General features: G+C 31.3%; 1 protein-coding gene across 1 annotated transcript; it reads right to left on the minus strand.

Annotated features, from left to right (window-relative positions):
• Positions 1–231: 231 nt before the first annotated feature.
• On the minus strand, positions 232–5933 carry LOC100852599 (pentatricopeptide repeat-containing protein At2g17670). Its single transcript, XM_003635518.4, has 2 exons — positions 4401–5933; positions 232–999 (listed from the first exon to the last, which is right to left on the minus strand). The coding sequence occupies exon 1, from the start codon at positions 5820–5822 to the stop codon at positions 4404–4406; it is 1419 nt and encodes a 472-aa protein (XP_003635566.3). The 5' UTR covers positions 5823–5933; the 3' UTR covers positions 232–999; positions 4401–4403.
• Positions 5934–15017: the final 9084 nt, after the last annotated feature.

Below are 15017 nucleotides of genomic sequence, written 5' to 3' on the forward strand. Positions count from 1 at the left end.
TGAAGCAAAATTTGAATAGGAAAAACAATTCAAATATAATTTAAGTTACATAATATTAACAATATTTGAGTAAACTGCACACATCCCTTCCATATCTTCACAACTCTGCAATTTTTAAAATTGATTAATAATCTTTCCAAGCATAACATATATCACTATTGTTCTTCCCCAACTTATACTCAAATGAACTTCTAAATACCAAGTCTGCAAGTTCTCCATTGATACATAAGGTGCAAGAAAATCTGAAAGCAGAATTTACTAAAGGACAGGTCATACATCTACTCAAAATTAAACAAAATTCTGTGGAGGTCAACTGTCCATACAGTAAATCAATAAGAAATATGGAAGACTCCTGCAAAACTAGAAGTCTACAAGGCCATCAAAGACTCAGGAGCTAAGTGATTTTAAAACAAAAAGGGAAAAAAATGCCACAGTTCCTACCCAGTGGCCAAATCTATCAGTACAAAATAGTAGTAATAGAATCTCGATGGCATTCCATGCTTATGCTTACAGTTGGTTACCAGGCTTCACCACCTTGAAAGTGGCCAATTGTATTTTCTCATATCAGCTTAGCATAAACTTACAAGCTTTATTAGCACCAGGATGTAGTTTATCAAATCAAATATGGTTTGTAGTCCAGATAATCATCCAAAGCAAACATGTTATCCCTTGTATTCACTGTGGTTTCTCCGGACCACAGCTAGATTTTTGGTGTTCAGAGTCTGAGAACCGCCAGTGGATGTGTAAGTACCACATATACAAGCATTTATCTCATTTGAGGGAAGGTCAATGAAGAGTTGAAAATTCCAACCCATAGAGCCCACAATAGCTTTCCCACATTTAGAACCTTGGAGAAAGAAGACCATTTAAGACTTCTTTGCAAGAAAAGGAACAAAAGCCTCAACCATGTGTATCCAGCCTCAGCCATGTATCTAGCCTCAGTGTAGCAAAATGCAATAGCAGTTGATGGCATAGAAACAAACAGTTGTCTTCATATCCCTGACAATAAAACACGATTCAATTACATCAAATATATTCATGTGTGGTAGAAAATCTTTAGCCTTCTAAAGCCAAATAAAACTTTCAACATCAGGTTATCCAGGAGAAGACCATGGAACTACTAAATCAAATAGAAAGTTACCTTACAAATGATGGACTTCCCACCCAAGCTACCTTTTAACACAACTAATGAACACTTCTATCCATGTGTCATTTTCAGGTCCCAATCATTTGGTTTTAACCTCATCTGTGCTCATAATTGTTAAAAGGCAAACCTTAGATGTGCCTAGGCCAACATGTAGTGACTCCCCAGTTGAAGAACCTTGCTTGTCAAGGTATGTGCCTTGTTGGAGAGGCATGCCTCATTTATTTTCTTTCTTTTTTTCCAAGAACTTTTCTTGAAATTTCTGGTTATATATCTCAATTTTACATAATTGCATTAGTTTTTTGTTGGATTTTCTTTTAAATGCTTGGAATCTTGGATTTCTTTGCTACTTGAATTGAAATTTTCGATCGTATTCAATAGTATCATTAAATGATAAATGGTTGCAGGACAAAATTTATGATATTATTTTAGGCAATGATATACATAGTGGGTCACACCTTAATTTGCTCAAGTTTTTGTGCCTTATGTTGCACCTTGCGCATAGGCCTAAGATTTAGGCGCACCTTGTACCTTTCAGAATTATGTTTGCGCCAAGGGCTGTCCCACAACTCCTACCTGATCGAATCTATTGATCTATTTAAATTCCCAGCCATGGCCTCAATTTTTCATACTTCTACTTTTACAAGCATTGTCCATGATATATTTTATAACCAATAAGATTGTATTGAGAAGTGCCAAGAAGAAAAGGGAGACAATTCAAGCATTGTTTCTGATTTTTCTATATGATAAAGAGCATGATTTCACCTGATACAAACAAAAGAGAAAACTATTGGGAGTGATTGATCCAATGAAGAAAACTCATCCAAGTCAATCACATGTGTAGAAAGCTCAATCAGATCAAATGATCTATATCGCTTGGGTTCTGCTTTGGTTTGAGGTTTCTTAGGGCTAACAGTTAACATGAACAAAAGCAAACCAAGTCCGGTAGGGAAGGTCCCTAATGTGGAGGAGCTAGCATTGATGATGGGTTGTAGAGTAGGAAATGTCTGTCAGTTACTTGAGCTTGCCTTTGTGGGCTCCTTTCAAGACATCAACCATTTGGGATGTGCTAGAGGAGAGGTTTTCCAAAAGAGGCAATGGCTCTCAAGAGGTGGGAGACTAATTTGATTAAAAAGTGCTCTTAGTAGCCTATCCTAATTTATCTATGGTCCTTTTTGTTATTCCTAAATTGGTAGCTTTAAAACTGAAAAAACTTCAAAGAGATTTCCCATGAGGAAGGGCTGTTGAGAAGAAGCCTCATCTCATAAAATGCATTAATCTGAAACGATAAAAAGAAAGAGGCTTAGGCATCAAGGACTTGTCCACTCTCCATAAAGCCTTATCAGGAATATGGTGTTTAAGATTCGCTTTGGGGACAAACATGCTTTGGATAATAGTCATAGTGGGAAAGTTTGGTTCTTGTATGCTTTGGGTTGGCCTTTGGGCACCCTTTATTCTTTATATATAATATTTTTCAGTGCTATTACCTATCAAAAATAAAAATAAAAATAAATAGTGGGAAAGTTTGGAGAAGAGCCCATTGGTGCTCTCGAATAGGAAGGGAAGGCTATGGTAGTGTTGGCTTGTGGAAGATAATAAGAAAAAGATGAGGAGTCTTTAAGGCCAAGACAAGGTTTGTAGTGGGTAACAGGAGAAGAATCAACTCTTGGCACGATGAAGAGTGTGGTGATGTTCCTTTGACTCTTTCTTTATCTCTATTCTCCTTTGTAGCTTCTAAAGAGACTTGAGTGAATGATTTTCAGGTGGTAGAGGCAGATTGATCTTGTGCAACCCATGCTTCTTAAGACATTTCCAAGTTGCTTCAAAAGCTACATGTGTTAGGAAGGAGCAGCAGGAGTAGGAGAGAGGAGAACAAGGACAAAATAATATGGAAGGCTAGTAAAAGCGGGGCTTTCTTTGTTAAGCTTTTCCTGTTAAGTCCTTCTACTCTACCTTGGAGTTCGAATGAGAAGTGTCTTTCCCCTCAAAGATAGTGTGGGGCTCTTAGACTCCCATGAAAGCAGGTCTCTTTGCATGGGAAGTGGCTTAAGGAGCATTCAAGCCATGGACCAACTTAGGAGAAGAGGTTGGGTTTTAGCGAGTTATTGTTGTATGTGTAAAAATGCAGAAGAATCAAGAGACTGTCTCGTCCATTGTGGCGAAGTTAGGGGGCTATGACACTTCTTGTTATCTTAATTTAGCATTTTGTGGGTTCTCCATTTTTTGATGAAAACTTGTTAATGTGTTAGAATGAGAGTTTTTATGTGCAAGAAGAGAAGAAAGGCTTAGAGACAAGTCCTCTTTGCCTATTCTGGATAATTTGGAAGGAACATAATCAAAGAATTTTGAAGGGGTGCAACACACAAACCAATCTCTTATATTTCTAATCTGTGCATGTGATCTTGTGGGTCTCTTTAGGATCATGTTCAAGTTGATTCCCCATCCTCAATGGATTTCTTCTAGTAGTTGTACGTTGAGTAATACATTGGGATTGTATTCATTGGTTGTTTCTTTTTTCTTTGTAGATGTGTAATTCCCGTGTACTATAGTATGCCTATTTTTGTTTGACCCTTTTAATATATTATCATTTTCTTTTATCTACATATATATATAATCCAAATAAAAAATGTGATCACTGGATTTAACATTACAAGAATGATTCATTAGATGATGGTGCAATAAGGATTGTAAAAGTTAAAAAAGTGTGACCAAAGTGGCTATTTCCCTCCAATGTGGTAATCCTAAGATTTCCAAGGGAGTTTGTATCTAGGCCAACAAAAAGCTTCAAATATCTCTAGGTATTGAAGGACATAACATGAACTTCAATTTATCAAGCATGAAAAATACCTCAACACAAACATCTCCATATGATGTTCAATAACAAAAATCACCAATGCCATTGGATCAGAGAGACTGCATTGGTGACCAAGAAAAAATTGAAAGTCTTTGCTCCAAAATCCTATTCCATTACCCTTTTGCATTAGTTTGCTAAAATTAAGAAATTAAAATTAGTGGAATCCCATTTTCATATCCTAAATGCTTTTGATTCCTATCATAGTTGTTTTACACATCAAAAAACAATTTGTGGAATCACATTCTTGTTGATCATCGTAATAATTATCATGCAACAAGCACAATACTACTCGAGCAGTCTAGAAAAGAAAGGACAAAAAGAAAAGAACCTCATCTGAATGCTAGTAAAAGGATTAACAATAAATGCCTATGACAGACTAAACAACATGAATAAGAACCATACCATTTAGGAAGCAAGGCCTTGTTCTCTAGCTTTCCTCAACCACTTAAGTGAATTTTCCAACGTTGAGTAAGCAGTAACATCGTCAAAACTCTTACTCTCCACCACATAATCAAATGCTTCATAAGCCTCTGCAACTCGACCTTCCTTACAAAGGGCCCTCACAAAAGTAGCATAAGAAGCTTTCTCAAGCTTCATCCCACCAGACTTCATTACTCCATACAATTCAATCCCTCTTTCCAGCATTCTTAACTTACACAAACCATGAAGCAATGTATTATATGTGCATGAATTTGGACTGCAACCCTTGGCTTCCATCTCCTCCAATAATGCCAATGCACCCAATGCATTTCCCTCCCGACACAATCCATTCATCAATGATGTGTATGTAACTGCATCTGGAAAATGACCCATTTCTGCCATGATATCCAAAAACTTCCTAGCTTCTTTAACCCTCCCTGACTTCGACAACCCAAAAATCAAAGTATTATATGTGACAAGGTCAGGCTCTACTCCTTCCTCCTTCATTTTCTTATAAACACCAATTGCCTCACTGCCCTTATCCAATATACAATAACCTTTCATAATTGTATTGTAAACATAACAATCTGGCTTAAATCCGGCCTCTCCTAATACTTCTAACAACCGTGTTGCCTCCCGGAGATTCTTTCCATTACATACATTATCAATCAAAATTGTGTAAGTAACAAGGTCAGGTTTCAATTGAAAAGAGTTTTGCAACTCATCTATGAAATTGTAGACAGTACTCAAAGCCCTAGTCTTGCAAAGATGCCTGATGATAAAATTGTAGGTAAAAGAATCAGGCGGCGAGTGTTTGAGTGACAATTCTTTTACCAATTCAATTGCGTGCTCTTCTCGGCCCGCTGAACAGAGCGATCGGACAGCGATGTCGGTGGTGACGCGGTCCGGTGGAAAGCCATGGGTGACCATTAAATTGAGGGTTTGATGGACAGCGGATAGGTCTGAATTGGGTGATTTGCAGGACTGGGAGAGCAGGATGTGGTAAGTGGACCGTTCGGGAGAGAAGGAAGGTTGAGATTTGATCATGTGGCGCAGAAAAGAAATGGAGTCATTGACGGTGGAGATTGAAGAGTACGATTGAAGGAGAGCATTGTGGAATCGGAAGTCAAGTGGGGTTGTGGAGGTGGTGGTGATGGATGCAAATAATTTCTTGGCATCCAAGAGATTGGGGGAGTTGAAGATTACTGGGGATTTAGGGTCTTCGATAGGAGTTCTAGTTTTCTTGGTTTTACCTGAAGGTTGAGGTCTTTTCTTGGGAAAATGATGGGGTTTCTGGGGGGTTTCTAGGACAGTGGACTGTTTAGGAAGAACTGCAGGAGGGTTTTTGAGGAGAGTAGTCACTGGAACTGTTGACGTACGGAATGATGGTGGAATCTTTCCCATCTTCTTCGTCTTCTTCCTCCTCTTCCTCTTCCTTCTTCTCTGGTTTTGGCTTTTTAGGGTTTTGCAGGGTTTTAGCAGGCAGGGGCGAAGGCAGGCTTGGGCCAGTCCAATCCAGACCAGCTGGATGATTTTCTTTGGTACAGCCCAAGCCCAAAATTTTAAAAGCAATCTATTGAGCAAGAAATAAATTGTTACCCAAAACATACGTACAATTGAACTCCTGTAAAATAATATTCTGAGATAAATTATTTAACACGAATTATTAATTTGTGGATAAATAAATAATTTATTGATTTATCGATAAATAAATTTTTATTATTATATATATGACTTATAAATTAAAAAATAATATAAGTAATTATATTTTTTTGTAAAATGGATATAATTTATAAATATATATATATATATATTTCAAAAAAAAGATAAAATTTAATATTATATTTATTTAAATTTTTCTATTTATAGGAATAAAATATTTAAAGATAATTATTTTTAGCGAAAGCAAAAAATCACGGATTTTGCACTAAAAACAAAGCCATTCACATTTACATTTTCTCTTACAAAAAGATTTTTTTATTTATAAATAATGATGTATTAAAATTTTGATAACATTACTTCTCTATTTTTATTTTTATTTTAATGCACATATTTTATATATATATATATATATATATATATATATATATATATCAAATTATTGGTTTCTAACTTAAATTCTTATGATTTTCTAAGAATTTATGTTACATATATATAAATATATATTTATTTTATAATAAATATTATACAATTAAAAATTTAAGATTAATATATATTTTACTTGAAAATAGTAATTGAAAATACTTCTGAAATACTTTCTATTCTACATGTAAACTTTTCATAAAATTTGTTAAACTCAAAAAATTTATTAACTAAACATATATAGTGGGAATACAAAAATATAACATATCGCATACCTCCACAAGGAGAAAATCTATATATAATTGAAATTTTTGTCCTCTTTTGTCGCTCCTTAATCATTGTTATTGAAGGATCCACCTACACACCCTTACGAACATTAGGAACTTGAATTGCCACATCCGCTTGTGATAGGATCAAAACTGTAGGCCATGAAGGTATCAATCTATGTGAAGGTGTTGTATGCCTATACCTTGGAATGTGGAGGGCTTACATTTGGATGAGTAACCTTTGACATCTCTTGTATAGGAAAGGATGTCATAAGTGGAGGCATACTTGATGATATGAATGACTTTAAGTAAGGATAATGTTAATGCCTTTAATAGGGTGGAGGGATGAGTGTGAATGTATCAAGCAAGAGTGATGCAACATACAATCATCATTAGTTTTTATTTTTAGTTTCTTACGGTATTAGTTTTTATTTTAAGTTTATTATTAGTTTCCTACATCATTAGTTTCTATTTTAGGTTAGTTTCTATTTTTTATATCATTAATTTTTATTTTAGGTTCATCATTAGTTTCTTCTTTTAGTTATTTCCTTTATTTTTCACATTACAATTAGAAGGAATTCAATATGATTTTTCAAAATTATACCTTAATTTTAAGATCTTACTGTGATCTTCGTGTTTATTCTTGAATGTTTTTTTTTTTGTTTCATTTCGAAACAAACCTTTTGTTGTACCCAAGAGTGGGGGACATGACGTAGAAAACTCAAATAGGAATGGAGAGGTTGATGTGTATGGCTTAGGTAAGTATGGGGACGACGACATAAATGCCCTAAATGGTGGAATAACTTATATGGATGGGTGAAGTGGATGTGTAGCTAAAGTAAAGATCTTCTCAAGTGGACACACAAGTAGTTAAGGTCGTCACCTACCATTTCTCCCTTTACCTTGAATAGGATGCAACCTAGTGATAGTAGTTGATACAAGTGGTCTCTAAGGTGATCCTAATGATGTAAATGGCTTCTCTGCTAGACATATATGATAACCCTCTTAAATAATGTGTCAAACATTAGTAGACATTCAATGAATGTCTCCTAAAATATTTGAAGTAGCTTTAACAAATTGACTCGTAATTTGTGTCATAGTAGTAATCTATAAACAAACTCAAATATCAAGGACAAATATGTTTTATTAATTATAATTTATAATAAGAGATTTGTTGGTCAAAATATATTACCAACAACTCACTAGAGGTTGCTATGCAATGATACTTAAATGGATCCTTGTGAATTGGGTGTGTAATCAATCAACATTTAATGTAATACCTAGTATTAATAAATTAAATAAGTAATAAGATTATCTTAGTACTAAACCTTAAATATGTTTAATTAGAGGCTAAAATTAGTTTAATGTTAATCTTGTTTAATTATGAATTAAACTTTGATTAAGGTTAAGTGTGATTAGTTAATAACTTAAGCATGTGTATTAGCTTTTTGGGGGTTAATCAAAATTAAGAAAACTTAAGGGATTGATGGGTTGCTACAAACATAAAATATCGCAAGTAGAAGGACGAAGTTGCAATATGGGGAATTAGTGGTTATAGTGTTAGCCTTAGGGCTTGCCACCTCATGCATGCTAGCTTAAGAACCACTTTACAAGGGCTACCAACTCTCATTTTCAACCCATTCTTTGCAGCAATTTGGTAGATTAGAGAGAGAAGTTAGAGAGAAAGAGTAGAGGAATCCAAATGAGAAGAAGGCAACGTTAGTAATTTTGGTAGTTTTGGATTCTAAATGATCTTTTGAAGCAAATTAATGGTAAAGTTTGTTTAAAGACTGAATCGAATTAGTTATAAGCATGTTTTAATTATAAATCAAAGTTAATTAGAGTTTTAAGTATTTTAATTTAAGTATCTTTTGATAGAAGAACTGATATGTTTGTTTGTTTGTTTAGTTTGCTTTAATTGAAAAATAGATTAATGAATCATGTGATTAATTAGGTTTATTTGAACACTTGGAGCTTGCTAATGGAATAAGTTTAAGGAAAATTAGAATAATTAATGCATATTAATTAATTAAAGAATATTAGTATGTATAACAAAGATTATTCAATTCACCTTAAATTTGATTTGAAAAACTACAGACTTGAAGATTAGAGAATATGAAATTTAAAGTTATTAGTATTAAATTGTTAAAATTAGCAATAAAGAAAAAATGTCATAAGCTTTAATTATGAAGTTTTTATATTTGGAAAACCAAAATTATATTATTTCATTTCAATTCCTTGTAATAGTTAACAATGTCCACATAGAAGGATTGCAAAAGAGAAGTTAGTGTAAAGTAGAGAATTTTATACCATTCCATTGTACATGTATCTTTGTTTCATTTCTTAAAGTATTTATTGAAATTTTCATATCTTTACTATGATTTCATGAAATGTTTCAATGTGTCATGGTGTTCTTAGTTTATTATTTTAAAAATATTGCAATGATATTTGGACATGTATTGGTATGAGGATTCATGAGTTCAATATTAAGGAAAGGGTTCATGGTATGGTTACATTGTAAGAATGATATGAAATAATGATAGATAATGTCCAAAGAATAGATTGATATGTGGGAAGTGTTTATGAGAAGTTGCAAACACCATATTTCAATATATTATTTATGTGGGACCGTGGATCCTTGGGTGAAAGTCCCTAAAGCCCACAAGGAAAACACTTCAATGTGGTTATATGGGGTTGGTCCTGCCCTTGGGTTTTAATCCCTAAAGACATGGGATTAGTCTTGCTCTTGGGTTGTAGTCCTAAAGGATACAAGGTTAGTCTTACTCTTGGGTATGAGTCCCAAAAGACACAAGATATGACTTATCATTGGGTGATAGTCCTAGAATAGTTATTATTTATGGCTAAGTATCTTTTGTAGTATTGATGGTTGATATGTATATTGCTAGGGGTTACCAGCTTATCAAGTGTGAGAGGATGAATAAGGCAAAACCAAGATGAAATCATCAACAACATGCATATAAATTTGATGTTATTGTTTATTTGTTAATGGTTATAAAGTGTTTATCATACATATTAATATATGATTAATTCAAGGTTTTCAAGGGTATGCATGAAATGGTTATAAACTTTCTTACTGAGTTGTGAACTTACCCTATCTCTTCCACCTTTATATGTAGGTCAAAAGACATCTGTTGGGGTTAATGTTTGAGTTTTGCATTTTTGTTGATTGGATGTTGTTTTGCGCATGTTAAAGTGTTTTGAGGCTTTTGTTTTTGTATCATATGAAGACTAAATCATTTTTGAAGAAATGATGTAATTTATATTTGTTTTTATACATTTGTAGTATGGGTCACCCTTAGTGAACCATGGGGTTTTGTTATGTACAAAGTAATATTGTGTACATTTTGTTTACGTGAAACTAATTATATTTTGCTAATTAATGGTTTCAAAGATTATCATAGGATACATACTTCTTTATAACAAGTTTACATATCCTCATTTTTCACAAAATCTACTTGAAACTCAACACCGATTTTTGCCTCCTAGGTTTTGGGGGCTTTAATTTTATATTTAAGTATTGATAAGTTTAAAATTCAAGATGTGACATGTAATATGTTGATATGGATCATGAAAGCCCATAGCACCAACTATAGGTGGTTTTGTAGCAATACACTTGGCACGACTAGCCCATGGAGTGGCATACTCTGCATGAAGAGCATCTTAATCATACTGATGTTAGCTTTGCCTATCCATTGAATGTAGGTTTGTATCTATCAAACAAGATGGATGTATTCCTTGATGCATTCTACTATTCAATTGATTAATCAAATGTAACAAATGTTCAAAACTAAATAAAAGTCCAATAAATGTAATAATATAAATTCACTATCAAATTAAATAAATATTATGTAATAATATAATAACATTATGTAATAAATATAATAATATGAAAGACATTGTTTCATTACAAATCACTTGATTAATCAAGTATTATCAATGAAACCCAATAAATATAATAATATAAAGTTTCATATAACAAATATAAGTGAGAATATAATGTTAACTACATAGATGCATCATAAACCACCATTACCCCTATTCTTATTTGGACAAGAACAATGATTATGACTACTTTATTTACATAGTCCACATATAATAAGAGTTTTGCCTTCTCTATAAAATGATTTAAGTCATTCATCTAACACATGTTTCATTAAATCTAAAGAGACTCATCATCAATTGCAACCATGATAGCTTAATGTCGGTCTAAAATAACACAAAGACCACTTCTTTGACTTACTTCATTTCTAATATATGTCAAAAATCATCCCTAATCATCAATATTTTTACCCATTATTGCAAAAACTAGTGGGAATAATTGATTATTCTTATTACAACCCATGACAATCATTGTCTTTATATTTTTCATACAAATGTATATTATCGATGCTCATAATAGACGACAATGCTTATTGAAACATTCTATTGATGAATGAAATGCCTAAAAAACTCATTAAAATATTTCCTCATTTACCATATTTTTAGGTAATATTTTCTAAACTACAACACATCTTGAATTTGTTTGCTCTAAGACACTAAAAATAAGGTAACCTTTGTATCTGACTTGTAAAAATTACCTTATAAAGCAATCAATGTTTTCAATTTGACTTTGAAAACCTTTTTATACGAAATATGGTACCTAAATTTGTTGATAACACTAGCTTGAATAACATCCATTGAAAGTGTAAATTGTGCCTTAATTGTTCCTTTGGTATAACTTGCAACCAAGTTTGAGTATAATTAACAATGGTCTTGATTGATACAAGGATTGACACATGTGTGTAAACCATTGTATTTCTTTAGAGCCTAATGCATTAAAATTAGTATCCTTGGCTATGAATTAACCTTAAGCTAAATAAGTTGTAAATTTAAAAAAAATAATGAAAATAAACTTTTTAGGAACTAGAATATCTTTATATGATACAATGAACCTATCATTCACATTGGTTTCTAAACTCAGAGTTGTACATAACGGATTGAGCAAATAGTTCATGTGTCGAACCTGGATATTTAAGAGAACTATAGAGAATCTGTCTAAGTTCTTATAGAAAACAACTCTACCTCTACCATATAGGTGATTTGAAGGAAATGATTATTCTCCTCAACTTTCATCTTCAAGCAAGGCTCAACATCCTTAGTCATCTCCTCTTTGATGTTTCCTAGATTTCTTTTATATTCATCTCTACTAATGATACTCAACTATGATTGGGGTATTGGTGTTAATAAACTACACAACCTTGAGTTAGGGTTATCAGAAATTTAGTTTTGAATCCTCTCAAAAAAAAAAAAAAAAAAAAAACACACACACACACACCTACTTTCTTTCTCCTTTAAGGAAAACTTATTCACTACTACTAATTTAGATACACTTCCTATTTTGTATTTTTAAAACAAATGAAGAATAATAATAACTTTTATGTAAAAAAAATTTTTATTTAAAATCATTTAAAAGAATTGAGGTATCAAAAAAAAAAAAAAAATTACTATCTCAAATTTTAAAGTTTTTTAAAGATATAAAACAAATCCAATGTTTTCAAAATTGAATTGATTATTGAATTGAAAAAGTTACTAAATCATGATTCAATGGTTAGTTGGACACTTGTTGAACTACGATTGAATATTATTTTGATATTTAAGTTTAAAATCATTATAAGAAATTAAAATTATATATGACTAATTAGAAAACATAAACCATCTCATTCTTTTGTCTTTAATATTGTTATATTAGATTGTGATAAGGATAAAATGTTAATGTATTAATATTTTGTATTTCGTTAAATTACAATACTAAATTATTAAGAGGATAAATTAAAATTTGAAATAAAATTATTTATTAATTAATTTATTTATTTATTATTAATTTGAGTTTGATCAGAATTATAATTTTATGAAATAATCATTATAAGAAAAAAAAAAAGTGAAACAATGATGCTTTTTAAGTGTTAAGAAAGGTGAAAGATGACACTTCCCTCAAAGTGTCATTTTTTGTCATGTTATCATATGTTATAAGGAATTTATATTTAATGTTGCCAATGACGCTTTTATTAATGTTGCCAATGATGCTTTAAGAAGTATCATCCTTAAATAATGTTAACAATGACACCTGTAGAAGTATCATCTTTGAACATAAATGTTCAAATTTATATTTAATGTAAACAAATTATATAACAAAGAAAGGATTAGCATGGTGATATCCGAGTTGAGCCTTGCCTTTCCTTTTAAATTTTGGGCAGATAAAACATGACTAGTGGTGGGCCAAGATCTTATTGATGCAAGGAGGGTTGAGAGTTGACCCCACAAAAAAAAAAAAAAAAAAAAAAGCCAATATAATACAAATTTTGAAATCATAGATAAATTTATACTTTTTATACAAGATATTTTATTTTTAGAGGCAAAGGACTAATATTGGTGGTAGGGCTTCGGAGTTGACACTATACAACTCATTCGTCTTATTCAATCCAAGTTTTTTAACACTAGATATAAATCTACATTTTTTTTTCATAAGATATTTTATTTTTATAGGCAAAAGGTTAGCCATTAGTGGTGGGGTTGGAAGTTGACACCACATAGGAAAAATAAATAGTATGTGAAATAGGAAGAGAAAATGAAGGGCCAAAAACCGAACAATTTGGTATGACAAAAACCAACTAGTCCATTGATTCAAATTGGTAATATGATTGATGAGATTTTAGATAAACCAATCTATTCTAATTTTTAAAATCATAGGTAAATTTATACTTTTTGTATAAGATGTTTTATTTTTTTTATGCAAGTTTCTAATTTTGAAAAAAAAAAAAACCGCATCTAGATGAACACTTATTTTTTGATTTGCAATTGATTGAGGTTGAAAGAGTGGATTCATAGAAATCTCAAGCTAATGACAGTTTGATCCAAAAGATTAAGAAAAAATGGAACAAAAATTTATGATAATTTATCTTCTATAATTATAAAGAGATGAAATTACTTTTAAAAAAAAATTCATGATAATAATAAGTGTTGTACCTACAAAAACTTTAATAAAAATAATGTTAGTTCAAAAACATAATGATAAAATAATTCGTATAAATGTATAATTATTGGGTTTCTAAAACATTTCGTATTTCTCCATTGCTTATATCTACATCATAAACTATTAGCCCTCTCATTCAATTGGGTTTTTGTTATTCTTCCTCACATTTTTATCCATCTTCTATGATCTTTATAGGCTTGTCTTTATTTCATAACTTTTTCCTCTCATAACTTAGAATATTTATAAAAATATTCATAATTTCTTTATTATATAAGAAAATCTAATATTAAAATAACATGTTAACTTACAAAATATTCTATACAATATTCTTTATAAAAAGAAATCTCCTACTAATTACGAATCTATTACACTTCCTAACATAAGTATTAAGGGTACTCTCATCATTTGAATTAAAACAAAACTATTAGGACAGGAAAGGTCGATGTCGATGTCGATGTCCTTAAAAATTGTTCTAGTCAATTCACCTTTGTATGAGTTTTCAATAGCTATATCTCATAGGTACCAAAAACTTACAAAAATTCTCAAGCATGGTCCTAAAAAAACAAAAGAATAAAAATCCAACACTTGTCCCAACTTTCTAAACCAAGATCCTAGTGTTGGAAAATATTAATAGTCTTATTTAAGACTATTGTTTAATTGGTGTTTAGAAGCTTCTTTTGAAATCCAATAAAAACTTCAAGCATAATATGATACAACATTAATACTCTTATAAAAAATAATTTTCTGAATTGATTTCAATTTTGCTAAAATTGATCGTCTTTGAACTACATAATAATGTGGAGCTTAAAAGGGAAAACATTTTTTTTTTTATTAATTCAACATTGATTCCCCATACTATTCTAATATCTTTCTCAATCATAATTATTTGTTAGTAGGAGTGAAGCTTCTAATGAATTTGAAAAACTTCGATCAAACGAGTATCTTGAAAGGAGCTAACAAAGATTTTTTGAGTAATGTATTATTTTGTCTTGATAATGGAAAAATTAAATATATTTCTCCCTTTAAAAAGAATTAAACACATGCATTGTGTTGAGGAAGTTTCTTTTAAGAAAATTATATAAAAATTAATTTATATTTGACCAAAATTTTAATATTTCTAAAATTATTCTTTGGAGATGACCATGATTTCAACTTTTTATGGAGCATAAGATTAGAGAGCTATTCCGAATGAAAGAATGCCTGCTAGCCTTCAAACTTATT

The sequence above is a fragment of the Vitis vinifera genome, chromosome 4 (assembly GCF_030704535.1).
Source record: "Vitis vinifera cultivar Pinot Noir 40024 chromosome 4, ASM3070453v1".
NCBI lineage: Eukaryota > Viridiplantae > Streptophyta > Magnoliopsida > Vitales > Vitaceae > Vitis > Vitis vinifera.

Coding starts and splice junctions, on each gene's coding strand:
- LOC100852599 (XM_003635518.4), bottom strand. CDS start 5,822: ATGGGAAAGATTCCACCATCATTCCGTACGTCAACAGTTCCAGTGACT.